Source organism: Achroia grisella, unplaced genomic scaffold, assembly GCF_030625045.1.
Source record: "Achroia grisella isolate CSIRO2021 unplaced genomic scaffold, CSIRO_AGI_Agris_v1 utg780, whole genome shotgun sequence".
NCBI lineage: Eukaryota > Metazoa > Arthropoda > Insecta > Lepidoptera > Pyralidae > Achroia > Achroia grisella.
This window is the reverse complement of record NW_026713020.1, coordinates 4,357,470-4,375,172: the sequence shown is the minus strand read 5'-3', so window position 1 is coordinate 4,375,172 and position 17,703 is coordinate 4,357,470. Positions and strand designations below refer to the sequence as shown.

The window sequence follows — 17,703 nt, the reverse complement described above, 5'->3', positions numbered from 1 at the left end:
TTATGTAGTTCGAAATGAACATGAGTTTTATAAATAATATGAATCATTTATCCATTTTGGCGGTAACACACAAACTGATAGACAATTTCGTATAAATATTATTAGTATGGAAAATTCATGGCCCATGAGTAAATTTAGTTTAGTGAATATATAGAATATATTAACGGTTGCTTACATATGTTTCCGGTATTGTTTTCACAGTCTAACATATGTTACTGAATTAATTGATATTTTCATACAATTTCTGACAACAATTTGTCTAATTCACTTTCACAGATAAGATGTTTATCATTTTCTTTGAGTAAGTACTTAGAAATTTGATAAAATATTTGAGTACCGACAACAAGATATGTAATAGATAGTTACTATACTGATAAGATATTATACAAAAACCGTAATGATTTTAAATTACTTCCATTCAATTCGGGTTAAGTAATTGTGAATATAACAATTAATTTGATACAATCAAATTAAGTAATATTACAAAATATTATTTATTCCTCAAAACTCAAATCCGCTGACAGATATCGTTTCATACATACGTGAAGCTTCAATACTGTTTTACTTGTACCAGCTGAATTCGTTTTGATGAAATTTGGACATAGATACCACATTTATCAATTATGTATTTTTATATATCTTACTAACAAGACAAAATGTAGATGTTTATGTGACTGAAACCAGTAATGTGAATTTAGGAATTGACCTTATAGTTAAATTGGTAAACGATATTATCACTGTAATTTCTATTCGATTGAATGTGGTCAGGTTACAAGTAAACCATTATTACTACGGTCCTTTCCACATGAAATTTTTCATATATCCTTTATATATTTAGCTCCACATGTTTCAAGTAATGAAAGATGTATTATATAAATTAAGCAACACTTATCTCCTTGGGTGAACGAGATTCTGAGGTGTTGACTCCATTGCTGCCAATGTACCGAGTCAAGCTGACCTCCACGCAATTTCCCCTGAAAATCACCATGATAAATTCCTGATGATTTTGTCAGGATGGGCTAACTGATCTGATCTCATATTCATCTTATCATCGCCCACTGGTGCCCCGCCAGCGAAAACTGTAGACGCAGACGGGTGCACCATTTTATTATCATCATTAAAAAAACTCTTATCTATAAATCTATTATACATTATTTTATGTAATTGTAATGGCACAGCTGATGGTAACTAGTAACATTCTCCTATATACATGAACAGCATATCTCCATGTGACGAGCAAGTGACAGAATTCTAGAATGTCAACTTATGAGAGGTATCACACCTCTCATAAGTTGCCATTCCAGGATTCTGTAATTTCACTACCTTATCTCACATTTTAACTGGAACACAGTTTGTAAGTAAGCTACTTGGCGGCTGAAATAGACGAGACGGTAATAGACAAACAATAGATACACAGATAACTTTGTGCAGAGATTACTACGAAAAATACATATGAATATTTACATTGTTACATTGTTTATTTGATTTATTTATATATTATCATCATATCAGTTGTTATATATAGATAAGGTAATAATGCCACAAATGGAATCAGAGTTATATTCATACCCACATAATATAGGTATTCTGCATTTCATATAAATTTAACATAATTGTCACAATTACAGTAATGGATTTTTTAAAACTAATATTTATTAAAGGCAAGATGAATTCATAAGAAGAGAAACAATTTAAGTATTTTAAATGCATCTGTGCTCACTTCAAAATCAAATCCTATTTTTTTGATGGCATATGTATTTTATGTTCTTATTATATGATAAATAAACAGTATAAATCCTGTTGCACTCAACTTTTTAATAACTCCACACATATTTCTCTATTATTTTCAAGTGGTTTTCTTTGTTAGATAACTTAAATAGATGTTATTTAAAATTCAGAAGGCATCTCTCTCTTGCGATTATGGTATGAACCACAGTATGACCGCTTTATTTTTCTCACGTACTGTCCTGTGCTTTGTCAGATTTAGCTGGGTACCCGAGACCCTTTCCCTAATCTGCTTTTAAAGTCTTTGGATACGACAGTACTTATTACAAAGCAATTCAGAATACTGTCACGATTTTGGGAGACGTTGGTAGAAAATGCGTGTTAAAATTGACAATAAGTATAATAACTTAATAGCCATAATGTTATACAAATCTATTAATTTCGTATATTCCTATACTTCACACATTCACTGTAAAAAATAATACTTTAACTGTGTCCCTTGTCCAAAATAAAATAAAGATTGAATGGTTGAAAATAAAAGATGGATATATGCAAAATTATCACAATGGCTTTATTAAAGTATATAAATAGTATACTCGTGACTTATATGGACATTTATTTACACACTATATACAAATTCACATAATATATGCTACAGCAGTCTTATAGAATGTATTTACACAAATATTATACGAAATGACCGCCCTTTGTAATGGCGAGAAATTACAAAAATAGATTAAAATCTTAATTATTTGGTAAAGCGCGCGTTGCGATTAATACAATATACACATGAAGCTTTGACTAAATGATTTTAATAATGAGTTTGTTAACACATAGACTAGACAAGAAACGCTTGTCCTGAGGACTGGGTGTCAATAAGAGGCGGTGGAGGAGGCCAGTGCCTAAATTCACGCCTTCTATTTGGGTTATTACCTCCTAGTTCTAATGAGGAATAGTCGGAATCTATTGAGGAATATATATGATCAGACGGAGGCCTGCCCTCGGGTGCGTATGACATGATATGAGCTTGCTGTGGACGGTCCTCCACAAATTCTGGATTAGAGCTCACTCCATCAGCCGATCCTCTCATTTTTTCTGTAAATGAAAATGATCTCATCGTTCCATTCTGCATGTTACCTCTTTTATTGTAAGTATTTATATTATTCCTGTAACTGGTGGATTTTAATTTAAATTTACTATCCGGCATCGCATAACGCAACCTTTTCCAAAATTTCTTCTGGCCCCATTTTATTCTAACACACGTTTTTAAATATGGCCTCAATTCCGGATCACTATCCGCTTTGGGCAATACTGAGTTTTCTTTTATAATAACTAAAGTATAAATTCGAGACTTCAAGATTTGGTGTAGTGCTTTTCGAAATTCGAATCGGGACCATTCTGTCTCCATAAAATTACTCGTTAGTATTATAATTATGCGTTTAGAAGCTTCTGCTGCTTCTAAGAGAGGTATTGAACATTGCATATATGCAACCCTATGCTGTGGTATATCTCTATAATGTAAACACAAGTGATAAGAAGGACTTCCATTTTCCAATTCAGCGGCTAATGTTTGAATAACAAAATCATCATCTTTGGGGCTGTAGCACACATAAGCATCGTATAATTTATCAGTGTCATCGTACGCTCCAGTGAATGAAAACAATCTTATTCCGCAGCTTGTATAAAGCCATATACGAATCGTGTCTCTAAATAAGAAAGTCACAAGGATGACTAGTATGATCAGAATAAATCCAGTGAAAGTAGTTACCATAGGCATGTAATTTGAGACAAATGCATTATTTATTACAGAGTCTCCAGCATAATAGTCGCTGCATATTGTACCATTAAGATTGAGTTCTTTCTTTTGTGGCGACTGCGAGTCAATGTTCCAACACCATATGTCTGCCATATCAATAATTTTAGGAACGTTGTCAGATATAAATGCTGTAAACCTCTGTAAATATCGACATTTACAAGACCACATGTTATTTCCTAATGATAATGCATTTAAGTTATTTTTATTACTCAAACTCCACACGGCAAAGTCCATTAATCTATTTCCATCTAATCTTAGTATTTTCAATGAATCTAAAGATGAAAATGTCGAGTTTGCTATATGGCTAATGAAGTTATTTTGCAAATAAAGCTCGTTAAGCAGTGTCAGATGTTCGAACTCATGGCCGTTTAAATGTTTTAGTTTATTGTTTCCAAGATGTAAAATAATGAGAGAGGATAATCCGGCGAACGTTCTATTCTGTATATTTTCGACTTCGCTTGAATTTACATACAGCGATCTCATATTTTTTCTACCAATGAATGCATAATTTTGCAATTCTCTGAAGTTGTTTCCGTCTAAATAAACCTCAGTTGCATCCATGGGTATTTTATCTGGTATTTCTGTAGTATTGGCACGTTGGGCCGAGCAATCAACAACATTATTATGCCATGTTGAGTCATGATAACAAGAACAATTATTAGGACAAGTCATTTGACAATCGCAGGCAAAATAATCACAACAATGACATAAAGTAAAACAGTGTGTTTCGTATGCACACAAAAAATCCGTGGATTGTAAATTACTAAGTGGAATATGTGTAACACCTCTCGCAAGCGTCATTTTACACAAAACATTTTCTAAATCCATAATTCTAGGGTGTTGTCTCATTGCAGTCATATTGTTTATTAAAGGCAACCATTCCATCGAGCAATCACAGATAAACGGATTTCCTCCGATATAGAACTCAGGGAGCGACTTGTTCGAAGGAACCGGGGACAACCGGAGGCTGTTGATATCTAAATGAGATATCTCATTTGCGTAAATATCGACTCTGGTAAGATTGCGTTTGTCCATAAATGTATTTACTTGGATGTTGTTTATGTTATTATTATTTATGAATAACAGTTCGACGCTATTTGGGATTGCTAATGGAGATATTTCAATAATTCGGTTATGACTCACATCTAAAGTTTTTATATGAATTTCATCTTGGAGCCTGTAATAATTTCCTAAATTTTCAATGAAGTTTCCATGTACATCTAGCCATTTTAAGGTACTTGGTATAAAAGCATAATCAAACCACACTAAGTGATTTTCTGACAAATTAAGCCATAATAAGCTTAATAGTGTTGAAAATACTCCATTAATATCAGATACAAAATTGCCATCCAATCTTATTGCCTCTAATTGTTTATTTCTTTGGAAACTTCCCCTCTCTATGGATTGTATTTTATTTTTTGCCAAATTTAGTACCTGTAAGCTCGGTAAATCCCAAAACATACCAACAGTTAAGTTACCAATTTGGTTATCAATTAATCTTAATCCAGTTAGTTGATCTAAATTACGAAAAGATCCATTTTTTATATCAGTTATTAAATTTTCACCAAGATCAAGAGTTTTTAATAGAGATAATTCCCAAATAGCAGAGGGAACGTCATTTAATTGGTTAGAACTTAAATCTAATTCTTTTAAATCAGAACAATTCTTAAATGATTTTGCATCTATATTAATTAACAAGTTGTTATTTAAATTTAACTTACTAAGTACAAACAAACCATTAAATAAAAACTCATCTATTGTATGTAAACGATTTTCTGCTAAATTTAAAGTATGTAAATTGTACAAAGGAAGGAATGTATTTTCTTCAATGTAACCGATGGAGTTGTTCCTAAGATCTAATATCTGAAGGAAGAATAAATCCTTGAATGTCTTGCCATCTATTCTCGTCAAGGCATTATTGGATAAATTCAGAATGACTAAGCGTATAAGGCCAATAAATGTTCCACCGTCAATATGAGCGCTTGAGAGCTGATTATTCGATAAATCTAAGACAAGCAGCTGTTCTAATCGGTGGAAAACGCCTCGGGCTAACTCAAATAGTATATTATTATTTAAATACACCTCTCTTAATTCTTTTGTGCTTGCAAACGTACCCTCGGGAATAGACTGGATATTATTGTTGGAAATATTTAATATTCGTAAAGAAATAAGCCCATTAAAAGTTTCACCTGAAATATCAGTAATATTGTTGTGTTGTAATCGTAATTCTTGGAGTCTTCTTAGTCCAGTAATCTCAGACTCTTCAGATAAAGACTTAATTTCATTATTACTTAAGTCTAAACTCCTTAAACCGGAACCGCAGCTCTTCCCAAATCCGAGACGATCGACACTTCGAATTTTATTATTGGTCAAATTTAACACTTGCAAATTATCCAACGGGCAAAATACATCCGACGGTATTGCTTTTAAATTGTTATTTCCTAAATCGAGTGTTTGTAGTTCCCGCAATCCGTTAAAAGTCCCCAGTGAGAGTTCCAAGTTTTTATTCCAATCGTTGTTTTTCGATCGAATCAACAACTTTTTCAGTTCACGTAATCCCTCAAACGTGTTGCCCGGTATTCTAAGTAGTTTACAGTTCTGAAGTGTTAGTTCTGAGAGCGATGAAAATCTTTGGAAATAGTTTGCTTCAAGGTAACTTTCGAAAAGAAGCACCTGATTACATTCGACATTTAAATGTTTTGTGTTTTCTGAAGAAGCATATCCTAAAGAGGATCCAGTAGCATCCAGCGTCCGTACACGACACACTGTAACACTTTCATCACTTTTCGGCTGATAACAATTATCCACACCCTTTGGAGCATACGCGGCATTAACACCTAAAGTCACTAATAAAACAGTTAGCAATTGAAACATTTTCTACACACATTTGTCTTTACCGATGAATTCAAAAGGGCAATTAAAAAAATTTAGACACGAAATTACAATACAAAGTCAATATTGTCTTGTAGACATTTTTCATAACTGTTATTCATTTCACTATTTTGTATTTACATCGCGACGCACGTACATGCGGTATAGGAGGCAACGCGCTCGCGTGCCGTCCTCATCATGTTTGGTGTGCGACTGACGAAACAGTCGGCTCGACAGTTTAGCGAGAGTAGTGCGCTCATAGCCGCCCCTCTGACTGTACTCCCCCCGTACCCTTGCCGTCACATAGTTACACGATCCCTCGCACGGCGCCACTGGCGCGCCGATCGCTCTCGCACAATTATGTAATGTTTTCTTAATGGAGCCACCGGGACTACTAAGAATTAAAAAATAAAACTGATGCTGCATTGAAATAATAAAAACAAGCATAATTAAAAACAGCAAAGAATTTTAATAAATCTATTTATTAATCTAAATAAAAAAGTGTAACTGGTAACTGCATTTATTATGTACATCAAAAAAAAAATTAATTATTGAGTAATTGTAAAAATAAGTAGTTACAGTATACTAAAGTTAATTATACTTAAACTTTTTACATTGCCAAAAATAATAAAGTGACAATCAAGTATTGCACCCTCTACTGTTATGGGCGCCCTTAATTCTTTTTGCTGTCACTTATTGAATTCCCGACACACATACTTTGGTGAAGATACCCAATAAAGCTTGTTTGGCCTTTGCGTCCCTCCACATATTTTTGTCTAAAGCAACGTACAGAATTTTCAAATAGAGTGTGGCAAACGTTTTCGAAAACAAATTCTGGTATCTCGTACGGAGTAGAAGAGGTGCGAAGTTGGTAGGAGTTGATAATTTGATTTCCTTGTTCGACACGTAAAGTCGTTTACGGTACTAACTGGAAGTTAGTTACGTTCAGAACGCGCCTGAAGTTTTGGAAGTAAGCGTTGGGAATAAAGATACGTCACGGCTTTATTTGTGGTTGATACAGATCGATATAGCATGCAAACTCATTATACTACAGCTATTAAAAAACTTGAAGCAATTTAATATTTTTCTTCATAAAACATTAATAAACTAAAGTAAGAAATTAAAGTTTACAAGAAGAAAATAATTATGATAACGAGAAAAACTTTAATTTAAATAGAAAGAAATATAGATTTGAACAACAAAGTGTAGTTAAAGAGAACGTTCTTGAACAACAAAGTGGTTTCCCCGATGCACAATAGAAAAACTACAACTTTCCTTATATAGTTCTCGGTTAACGCTATGCGAGCAAAAACTCTATAGCGTTAAGAGGAAAGTTTTCCAGCTTAAGTGATAAAACACGTTGAGGACATCCTAAAAAACACTTCGAGTGTTATGATATCCTTGTTATTAATGTCTGCTGGCAGGCTATCCTGTATCAAAAGTTCGCGCTGTCGAGAGTTCTTAGCGGTGGCTTGATAAATGACTTCTCCCACTTTTGTGAAAGTTGCTCGTGTATTTTTTCCCTCTGTATCTAGAGGTTGGATGTCATTGCCTGGATGGAACGTGCCGAGACTGCCGATGACATTTTCCTAACGCGATCTCGTATCATCTTGGCGGATTATTCGGATCGCTGTCGCTTTTAAACTTACCTACGTTTTTATTTTCTTCTGACAAGAATTTCGGCTTTATTGGATAGTTTTAGGGAAAGTTTCGTAAAATAGAATATCAATATTTCTTAAATCGTGTAATTAAAGTTAAAAAAGTCAGTTTATGTTGTCTTATTTTTAACAAATATAACTAAAGAATTAATAGTTGTTACTATGTTAATAGCGTGATATTTTATTATCGTTATATTTGTACATGAAATAAAAACTTTTTACCCCTTTTTACGAAAATTGCGCGGACGTAGCAGTATGAAACTTTGCACACTTACTGTTTATATAGAGAAGAAGTCCAGAATAATATTTTTTTTTAATGAATCATGAAAATTTCATTAAATGTATATAAAAATATATTATTACATACTCTACAAATTATTTAATACATATACCTATATGTACTCTTTTGTTTAATTGCTATTGCTAGTTTAAAGATCTTTTTGTATTTTTTATTAGGGTCGAACTTAATTTTCAATGGCGACCACTAGTTAATGCAAGTATGTGTGGTACATTTACGAATAGGACTTTCTACGACGACTTCTTTGTTACATTTTTACAATTACTGCAACTTATTAAAGATGTCTGATAATCACCAAATAAATTAAATTAATAAGAAAAATAAGTCACTTAGTTCCTCACCTTTAACAACATAATATAATATTTAAAAAGAATAATAATGTGTACCCTTAGTAATTCAATAATGAATACCGTTAGTTTATAATAGGTATGTCGTCTTTTTAGATATCTAAACATTAACAGTGGCAATACATCCATTCGGAATTTTATCCTACCTATTAATTCTTAATAGGTTGGATAAAATCCAGAATGGTTGAATAACGACAAGGCTTTGTGCATAATTTAAAAGCAAGGAAGTGTAATTAAAATGCACATTATTTCGTGCCTCCAAGTTAAGTTTATTCCATTGTTATCTGCGATCAAACTGCGTAGGGAATATATCTTAGAGAATCCAGTATTGGTAACTTGTTATCTGTATGGATATTAACGTATTGCTACCGTATATCAGAAACTTTGCCGAGGTTAAGAACATGGAGGTTAGAATAATATTTATGCATGAAATGGCATATGTAAACTTTAAAATAAAATTATGTATTTTGTGCAGTTTAAATGTTTATTATTAGAGTCGGACTGAATTTAAACGAAACCTAAACATAATGAATATAATTCCTCAAGATGTAATATTAATACAAATTCATTTATATCTGAAGGTATATAATTACAGGAGTTTTGTATAAATATGTGACACGGAATAAGAAAGAGTAAACAGTAATAGTAAATGCTGCGTACGATAAAGTGGATTCATTCCAGTGCTATTCGGATACCACTTTCTCTTGGGTATACGTTTATTTACCAATTCCAGTAGTATTATTAACAAACAGTAAACCTAAAATTCGAATTATGTATTCTTACTGGTATTGCGATATAGTTACTAAAATGTAGGTACAAGAGAGAAAAAATGGAGAATATATCTATTTTCAATACAAATAAAGCCTAAAAAAGCTGCCAGCAATGCTTACCACTTTTATTTGTTTAATTTCGAATTGTCTTTTTTATATACAACGGGAAATTTACTGTGATCATGTTATTTATGAGCACTCGATACTCATTTTTTAAGTAATTGGAATCGATAAAGGGGACAGTCCACCTTGTGGTAACCGATAGTCTTTGCCTCTACATGAACAGCAGTACAGAGAACACGTTATCAAGCGATACCTCTGATACCACTCACGCATTGTCTTTCGAGAGGACTCAGATGTTTTGTCTCTTGTCCTGTAACTTATTACTAATCGACTATGCTACAAACTCAGAATCTAAGTACCAGGAGTCCATAAATTACAGTAAATATACCATTACATAATGTGTACAATTATTGTGAAAAAAAAAATGGTATACAAGAAGTATAATAAATTGATATCATTTGGCACCTTTGCTCTTTGAGAGTTTATGTAGTTGCGTGTACTTCTATCCGCTGTGCGATCTGTAATCGGCACCTGCGGCCCGTTCCGATACACCCCCATTCGAGTCGGCGACAAGAGCCGATTGCGTGTACTATTCAAATTGTTAGGCGGCTTTAAACTTATCGAACTTACCGTTTTATTATTACTTATTACTAACTTCTGTCTGCAAAATCGCCCATTTGACAATAAAAAAAAGTTCATCATCATCTCAACCCGGAAAACATCCACTGTTGAACAAACGCCTCTTCTATAAAAGAAAAGTTAATTAAGTAATAATATATGATTTATACCTCACTATACTTTAACCGAGGCTTAATGATAATAATCAATATGATTACTTAGGATAAAAAATATCCTGAACGACATTTTAATAAAAGAATAAACCTCCTACACACTCTATTTAATATTAAGGGGATTTTTTGACACTCTGTTACAAATGAGGAAATTGGCTCATAATAAAACGATAAAATCGGTTAATTAATACCTAAAATAAGAAATTAAAATTTTTAATCTATAATAATTCCATCAATCATCAATTCATAAAAATATTTAATATTAACAAATCTCAATGTTGATATTAGTCATTTTATTCCTGTACAACAATAAAAAATGAGCGTTTCTTTCTGTGAAAAACTTCTGTCTAGCAAACGACCATGTTTTCACATGGGTGAAATTACTGTATAAAAAATAATTAGACTACTTTTTAAAAATAAAACCATTGGTGAAAGAATTTTCATAATCGGTTAAGAATATTTTTATTTTACTTAGCGTTATTAATAAGAAATATATATCAAATATTTCCGGTTTACATAATCCGAAAGATGCTTTTAAATATATAAAGAAATAATTTAATTATCAGAAATCGGATCATATAAAGCGTCCTTCGTCTAGATTGCTTACGGCAGTTCCATAATACATTGCTATCGGACTCCGCTATAAAATAGACAATGCGGCGAATTTTAGAAGCGAGTCTATTCAGACAAGATGATTACCTCTGATAACAATAAGTTTCATTGCTAATGGTTGAAATACTTGCTTCTGGTAATAATTTGTTATTGTTATTAATATAGCTTCAACTTTTCAGAAGGAGTAAGGTCTTCCGATAAATTCTGTTCAATTTTATGTGTAGGTATACTTACACAGAAATGCGTTGGAAAATATTGACTTTCAATCCACAAAAATATCCAGTGAAGTTAACACAAAGGAATTATATTTTGGTAATCAAGTTTTATACTAAACAAATGATAGACGTCCTTATTACACAATCCTTAAGGTATAGCGTTAACAGTTTCCAGCTCGATCCTTTTTTGTATTCATAAGTATCACTGCTTTTATTATTTAATAATAAAAAGGGCAAGATATTTTAGTGTTCATTTTTAATACTAATCTCCCTGTATGAGACACTATCCGTGTGGAATATAGTCTAGGGTACTCTCGAGATAATATATATTTCTATACCCGAAAGAATTCTGTAATTCAGCCAATTTTTGCGATTAACATCTGCAAATAAATACTATAAAAAATCAAAATCAAAAATCAAATCTGTGTATAATATTGGTTATAAAAAATATTTAAGTCAAGTACAAGGTCATACATAAGTATATGTTATCGTTCACATTATGAATACCTCATAGATTTAGTATGAAATATAGCAATAATATCAGAATAGAGATATACCGATAACCGTTAATCCATTATTGACACGTGTTAAGATAGTGCCAATGTTGTGTCATCTATTTTTGAAGAACACTAATCTAATATTACAGAGTGTCTAGTAATGTATACATATGGACAACGAAAATCACGATTAATTTTTAATTTTTCTTGATGTGTTTTTTTTTGTGTAATTAGAATGGTAACATGCTAACGGCCTCTCTAATAGAACCGTCGCCTATAACAAAACAGCAGTAGGGATATATCATGACCACTTATGCGTTGCGATTTCTGAGGACTGAAGTGGATGTCTTTATTATTTCACTACCATATAAGACTCTTCAAGGGATATGTTAAATAAATATTACAAAGAAAAACACTTATTATATTATTATTATTTATTATAAACACTAAAGGAAATGAATAGAAAGATATGAGTGGTGTCCAAGATATTTTTTATATATACGTATAGTAGGACGTTAGGTTATTTATCAAACCAATTAAGTACATAAAGAAAATAAAATTAAAATAAAACTATTCTTCGGTTTAAATAAAAAGCTCTAAGATAGAAAAATAAATGGTATTGTGTTAATAGAAATCTCTGCATTAATTGCATCTGAATAAAGCAGGGGTTTTCGCTAGTACAATACATTAATACAAAATTTCAATACTCGGATCTTTAGACAACAGCGTTTCGAGGAAATTAAAGGCTCTCGCATGTAGCTATTGTAATTGAGTTCTAGCGAAGGATATTAGTTGAAGATTGCTCGTCAACTCGAGTTCTCGCTTCAATCACTTCGAATAGTTCCAATCCGGGTACGGCGTTGATTAAACTGAATCGGTTCAGTGGGGCAACAGTGACGTCACTACTAGGTTAAAATGCAAATGGTGTACATTTTACATATTGAGCAGAATAGCTATATGGTATATATGTAGTAATGACAATTTTTTAAACCATTTCTTCCACAAAGTATACTTTGTAATTGTATATTTAAATAGTTTCTTCGCAATAATTGTGAAACAATTTCCTACACAATGTATATGTATATACAGTTATATAACTGTGTATGTAGTGGTTGTTTTAGGTTATTCTGCCATTTATCTCTCACACTTATACATCATGCTTCCAAATTACATAGTATATAAGTGAAGTAAACGTTGGTGCAACTTTTTATTCATATTCTTTGTTCCTGTCTTAATAATCTCTACAACGAAAAATCATATAGATTCCATGTTTCAAAAATATACATTTACAAACAAAAAATCAGAGTTAAAATATACAGGACGTATAAATTGATATGCCCGTAATAAATACATGTTTTGCAATATCAGCTAGTTTAAATATTATTTGCATACAATTCCAACCGATACTACCCTGTTTGAGTTTGTCGCCGCTGCAAGATGGTGTTTGTACTTAATTATGTTAATGGACTGCAGGGTAAACAGTACTCGGTTCTCTCTCTATTGGGTCTGAATGTTTACCTTATAAGTTTCGGTTGGATGCGGCAATTTAAGCTTTGACAGGTGTTTTTGATTAAAGTATAATTATTATTGGCATAGAGTTGGCAGGTTTGCCCTTCGTCATATCTGGAAGAGGGAGTTACGAGTAAGCGATCGAAATCACTTAGAAATACAAATAATCACACAAACTTAATAAAAGCATTTTGATATGGTATTTGTTTTATTCTATAACTCATTCGGAATGCAGATTCGACAAAGAAGAATAAACAAGAGACTAGTCTGTTAATCTCATAAATAGGTGTTTTTCAACGTAGTTAAATGTAAGTAATCTTCAAAATGTTGAAGATTTTTTGTAAATATAAACATAAAATTGTACCTTTTTGTAATAGTAAAATATACATATATATGTATATTTTACTATTACAAAAAGGTATATGTAGGCTATATGTATAAATAAAATAAAACAGTAACATAGGAGTAGGTTACTATGTTATTGAACAGAGTAACCTATTCTATTATATATATTTTTTATGTAGAATGGCGAACAAAGTTGCCGGATAGTAAGTGGTTACTTTTTATCACATATAAATTGACATCACGTTATCATGTGGTTATGTAATTACACAGATGTTGGCATTTAATAGGGCTAGGATGTCCTCCTGTAGTTTACTTCACAACCTAGACTGAAGAGTGAGACTTCAACTGAAACAAATTTTACAAAACGAACTACTTGGTGCTGCTATAGTTGATCTATTTACACATTACTACATCTATTTACAAACTCAACTTCATCATTTATATTATCGGTACTTATGATAATTTCAACAGTGCGAAGCCAAAGACGATGGATCAGTTGAGGTGATCTTGAATATTATATATAATGTTTATTTTGTACATTTGTTCATACCTAAAATAGTTCTTTCTATTTTAGGTATGCACAATACAAATATATTTATTGTTAAACTATTGTTTTAGTACAAAATTAAATAACTTAATTTTAATTTGCAGCAGTGTTTCATACCTAGAATCTATTCCTCTACTTTCATAAAGCAATTGTTTCTCTTAAATCCGCTATCTGTCAAAAGACACAGTATAGGCATATTCTAGTCAAAAACCTCACATACTTCCAGTTGTCCTATAGAACAGTTCCTCTGAGTTTGCTCTGTGGCAGGGAGCGTTTTAATTTGAGCAGAATGCTGGAAAGAAAGCAAAATAAATAGTGATGAATGAGCACAGTGCGCGCGTGGAGGTATTCTCAAACCGTTTTGGCTATGATATTTAGTATTGATGGCGTTTTTGACGGGCGTTGAAAATACAAACGTTTCGAACTGTTCGTTTGTATCTAATGTTTGTATGTTTAAAAAAATGGATAATTAACAAAGAAAAAATGTGAAATACCTTATGAAAGTTAAACAAATTACACAAATTGGGTATAATAACTGAGTATGATTTTAACAGTAGCTCAAATAATAAGGATTTACAAATAATGTTGCCATTTAAACAGATGCGTCCTCGGTGGTCTAGTCGTGTAGCACACCGCTTTACTTTCGACGGTCGCGGGTTCGATTCCTCGCATAGTACAAACATTAATAAGTATGATAATATCGGAGCACGCGTTTTCTATGTATATTATGTATGTATATAAAAAATATACATCTCAGTATTTATAACAGTAGTCTAGTACCCATAATATAAACTCAGCATAGCTTGGAAGGAGATGGCGTGGTGGTTGTTTAGAGATATTTTTATAATAATTATTAAATTTATGTATTTTTTTCAAATATTATTGTCAGTCATTAATAACAAAATGCATATTTTACGCTGGTTTACAATTTTAAAATTCATTTTATTGTACCAATACAAGTCTCTTTGTCATATGAAAATAAACAGACAATATAAATAAACTAAATTATTTTGTTCGAATCATGACATAAAATGTTAAAATATATCAATTATAAAGATACACATTTATATGTTATGTATAAAATAAATAAAACACATTATTCTATATTTATTTTTCTCGAAGTATAAAATTCATATGTTTATTTATTGTATATTTTATTCATATCAGGCCCGCTTGTTTAGTTAGCCATAACTTAAAATTTCATTAGTCTACGTTTATATTATATTTTTTATTTAAAGGCTTGTTTATTTATACATATTTTGATACTGAAGTTAACCTTTATACTTAGTGAATTATTTAAAATTACATATATTATATATAACAATTTTTTTATTTTTTATTAAAAGTTGTGTTAAGGTATAAATAGGTATAAACCTGTGTAAAAAGTTATAATTATGTCTCAAAAATATTACAGGTAATTTAAATTAAAATATTACAAACGTTAAAACTTTATTACGATATGGTCAGATTTTCTAAACAAAGGTAACTGTTGGACGGTTTCAAGGCTTTAATTAACAACTCGAGTTTAACAGGATCAAAAACTCCAATTGTAGTAGGAACTGGCACACGAGATAATAGGCAATTGGGTACAGATTACGGCTGTAATTCACAACACGGGTCTGCATACCATGATATCGAGGCGCCGGATATTCTGTGGGCATGTAAAGGGTACAGTATAATAATATACCACGTGTTAAGGTATGATATATATCTTAATAATATTATAAACGCATAAGATTGTGAGTATAGATGATTGTTACTGTTTCTCGCTAAAATTACTGAACGGAATTTGATGAAACTTTACAGTGTGCTTACACATCAGAATAACATAGATGGTTAAGGTTTTATTGAAATTTAATGGAGGTGAAACCACGGGCAGAGCTAGTATATAAATATATATATTGTATACTGTACGGACTAATCAGAAATGTCTCTTTAAATTCTAAGTTTGTATTTAAAATAGTTCTGTTATTGTACATCTTGTTTATAGTGTCACATAATAACGTGATGTCTGTAGTGATATCCGTGTATATATGCGACGGGTGCATGTTACATGTATATGGTTTATATATATATATATGTCACAATAAATATTAGATTAATAAATTAAAAAAACATACGTAACAAGTCTAATATAAGTGGCATTTTTTTTTATTATGTATATTATAAAATAGAAACATTAAAATATCGCATAAATATAGTGTAATGTAGTGAAATATCTTCTTTTTAAAGATTATTCAAAATTAGAACAGGACGATACTTAAAAAAAAACTTATATCACATTTTTAAATCTAATGTATTATAATAATAGCCTCTTTATTAGTCTTATAGAGTCTGTTCCAAGTTTGAAATGTCAAAAGTAGGATTTTATTTTCTTTGCTACTTGCTTATTCAAAAGATCATCTTTTAAAAATAATACTCTGGATATTTTCTTTTAAATATATTATATAGTCTAGGCATTATAACTATATTCAATATGCTAACAAACAATTACAAGGATATTTGAAGGGTTCAAAGTTAATCAACCGGATCAAACATGTTTGAGCAAAGTTAGCGTATGTTTTGTGTACCTATATTCACCTAATTGCGTATAAACTTTACACTAATATTAGTATGTAAATAACGAACCATTTCTATGTGTATAAACTAAAATAGTCTTTATTCTCTAAATGAAAGAGTTACAAATAGAATACGCGTGCTTGTAGCGTACAATTTTTTGAGAGTAATATTAAATGGCCATTGAGGAACCATGTACTACATGTTACATGCATGCACTGTGCAAGACTTGCAACACCTGATGTGTTGTGCTGTATGCAAATGTTTGTAAAAATTTTGAGCAAATGTTCAAAGCACAAACACCACCTATCGGTTTAAATATGTTTAGTGTTTTAAAATTTTATAGATTGACAATAATAACTCTAAATAATATTGAAATTAGAAACTCGTATGTTCCGTAATCTTAACACTTTCTTAGAATAAGAAGGTTGCATCACAAGCTCGCTTAGTAGAGCAAAAGACATTTAGAAATACTGGCCACTAAGAAAAGTGCACGTCCATTTTATTTTAAGAAAAATAGTTCAATTCAAAATTAGAATTGTTGACATAAACGACGGTCCGAATTAATTTTGAACCAAACTCATTTTCAATTGTTATTATTATATCTATACACTCTAGAATACTTGGCCGTTAAACTATATACTACATGTCGAGACGTTTTTGAACAAAGGTGGATGAGTTTGGTGTTATTCTGTAGTATTTTGAGACATTTGGATTATGGAAAATGTTCCTCCTGGACGTAATAGTGTACCTCTTTCGTCCTACAAAATTTTATTTCTTTCTTTATAGTATAGTCCAATCTCTATTTCTTCGCTAGTACTACTACATTGATGAACTACTTTATATGCCGATCAATTATGAACATGTGGACGAAGATGTCGGTCGAAACTCGAAGCTAATAATAAATATTATTTGAACTTTACTGGCAGACAGTAGCATTTTATATAAATTCATAAAAATTGGAAAGCGTATAAGCATGTGAGGAAGAGTATACTGTAATTACTATTGTAGTATAGAGTACATAGAATATATCGAGTAATAAAAACATGTGATATGAAAAATGTTTTCGGAATTTTTGTTTCA

At 31.4% G+C, this 17,703-nt stretch overlaps 1 protein-coding gene across 1 annotated transcript; it reads right to left on the bottom strand.

The window, feature by feature from the left end:
• Window positions 1–2,255: 2,255 nt before the first annotated feature.
• On the bottom strand, window positions 2,256–6,614 carry LOC131850973 (toll-like receptor 7). The gene has a single exon (XM_059201392.1). It carries the CDS (start codon window positions 6,413–6,415, stop codon window positions 2,564–2,566), a length of 3,852 nt encoding a protein of 1,283 aa, XP_059057375.1. The 5' UTR covers window positions 6,416–6,614; the 3' UTR covers window positions 2,256–2,563.
• Between the last annotated feature and the right edge of the window lie 11,089 nt (window positions 6,615–17,703).

What these genes read in the sequence shown, in the direction of transcription:
- LOC131850973 (XM_059201392.1), bottom strand. Translation starts at nt 6,415, where the DNA reads ATGTTTCAATTGCTAACTGTTTTATTAGTGACTTTAGGTGTTAATGCC.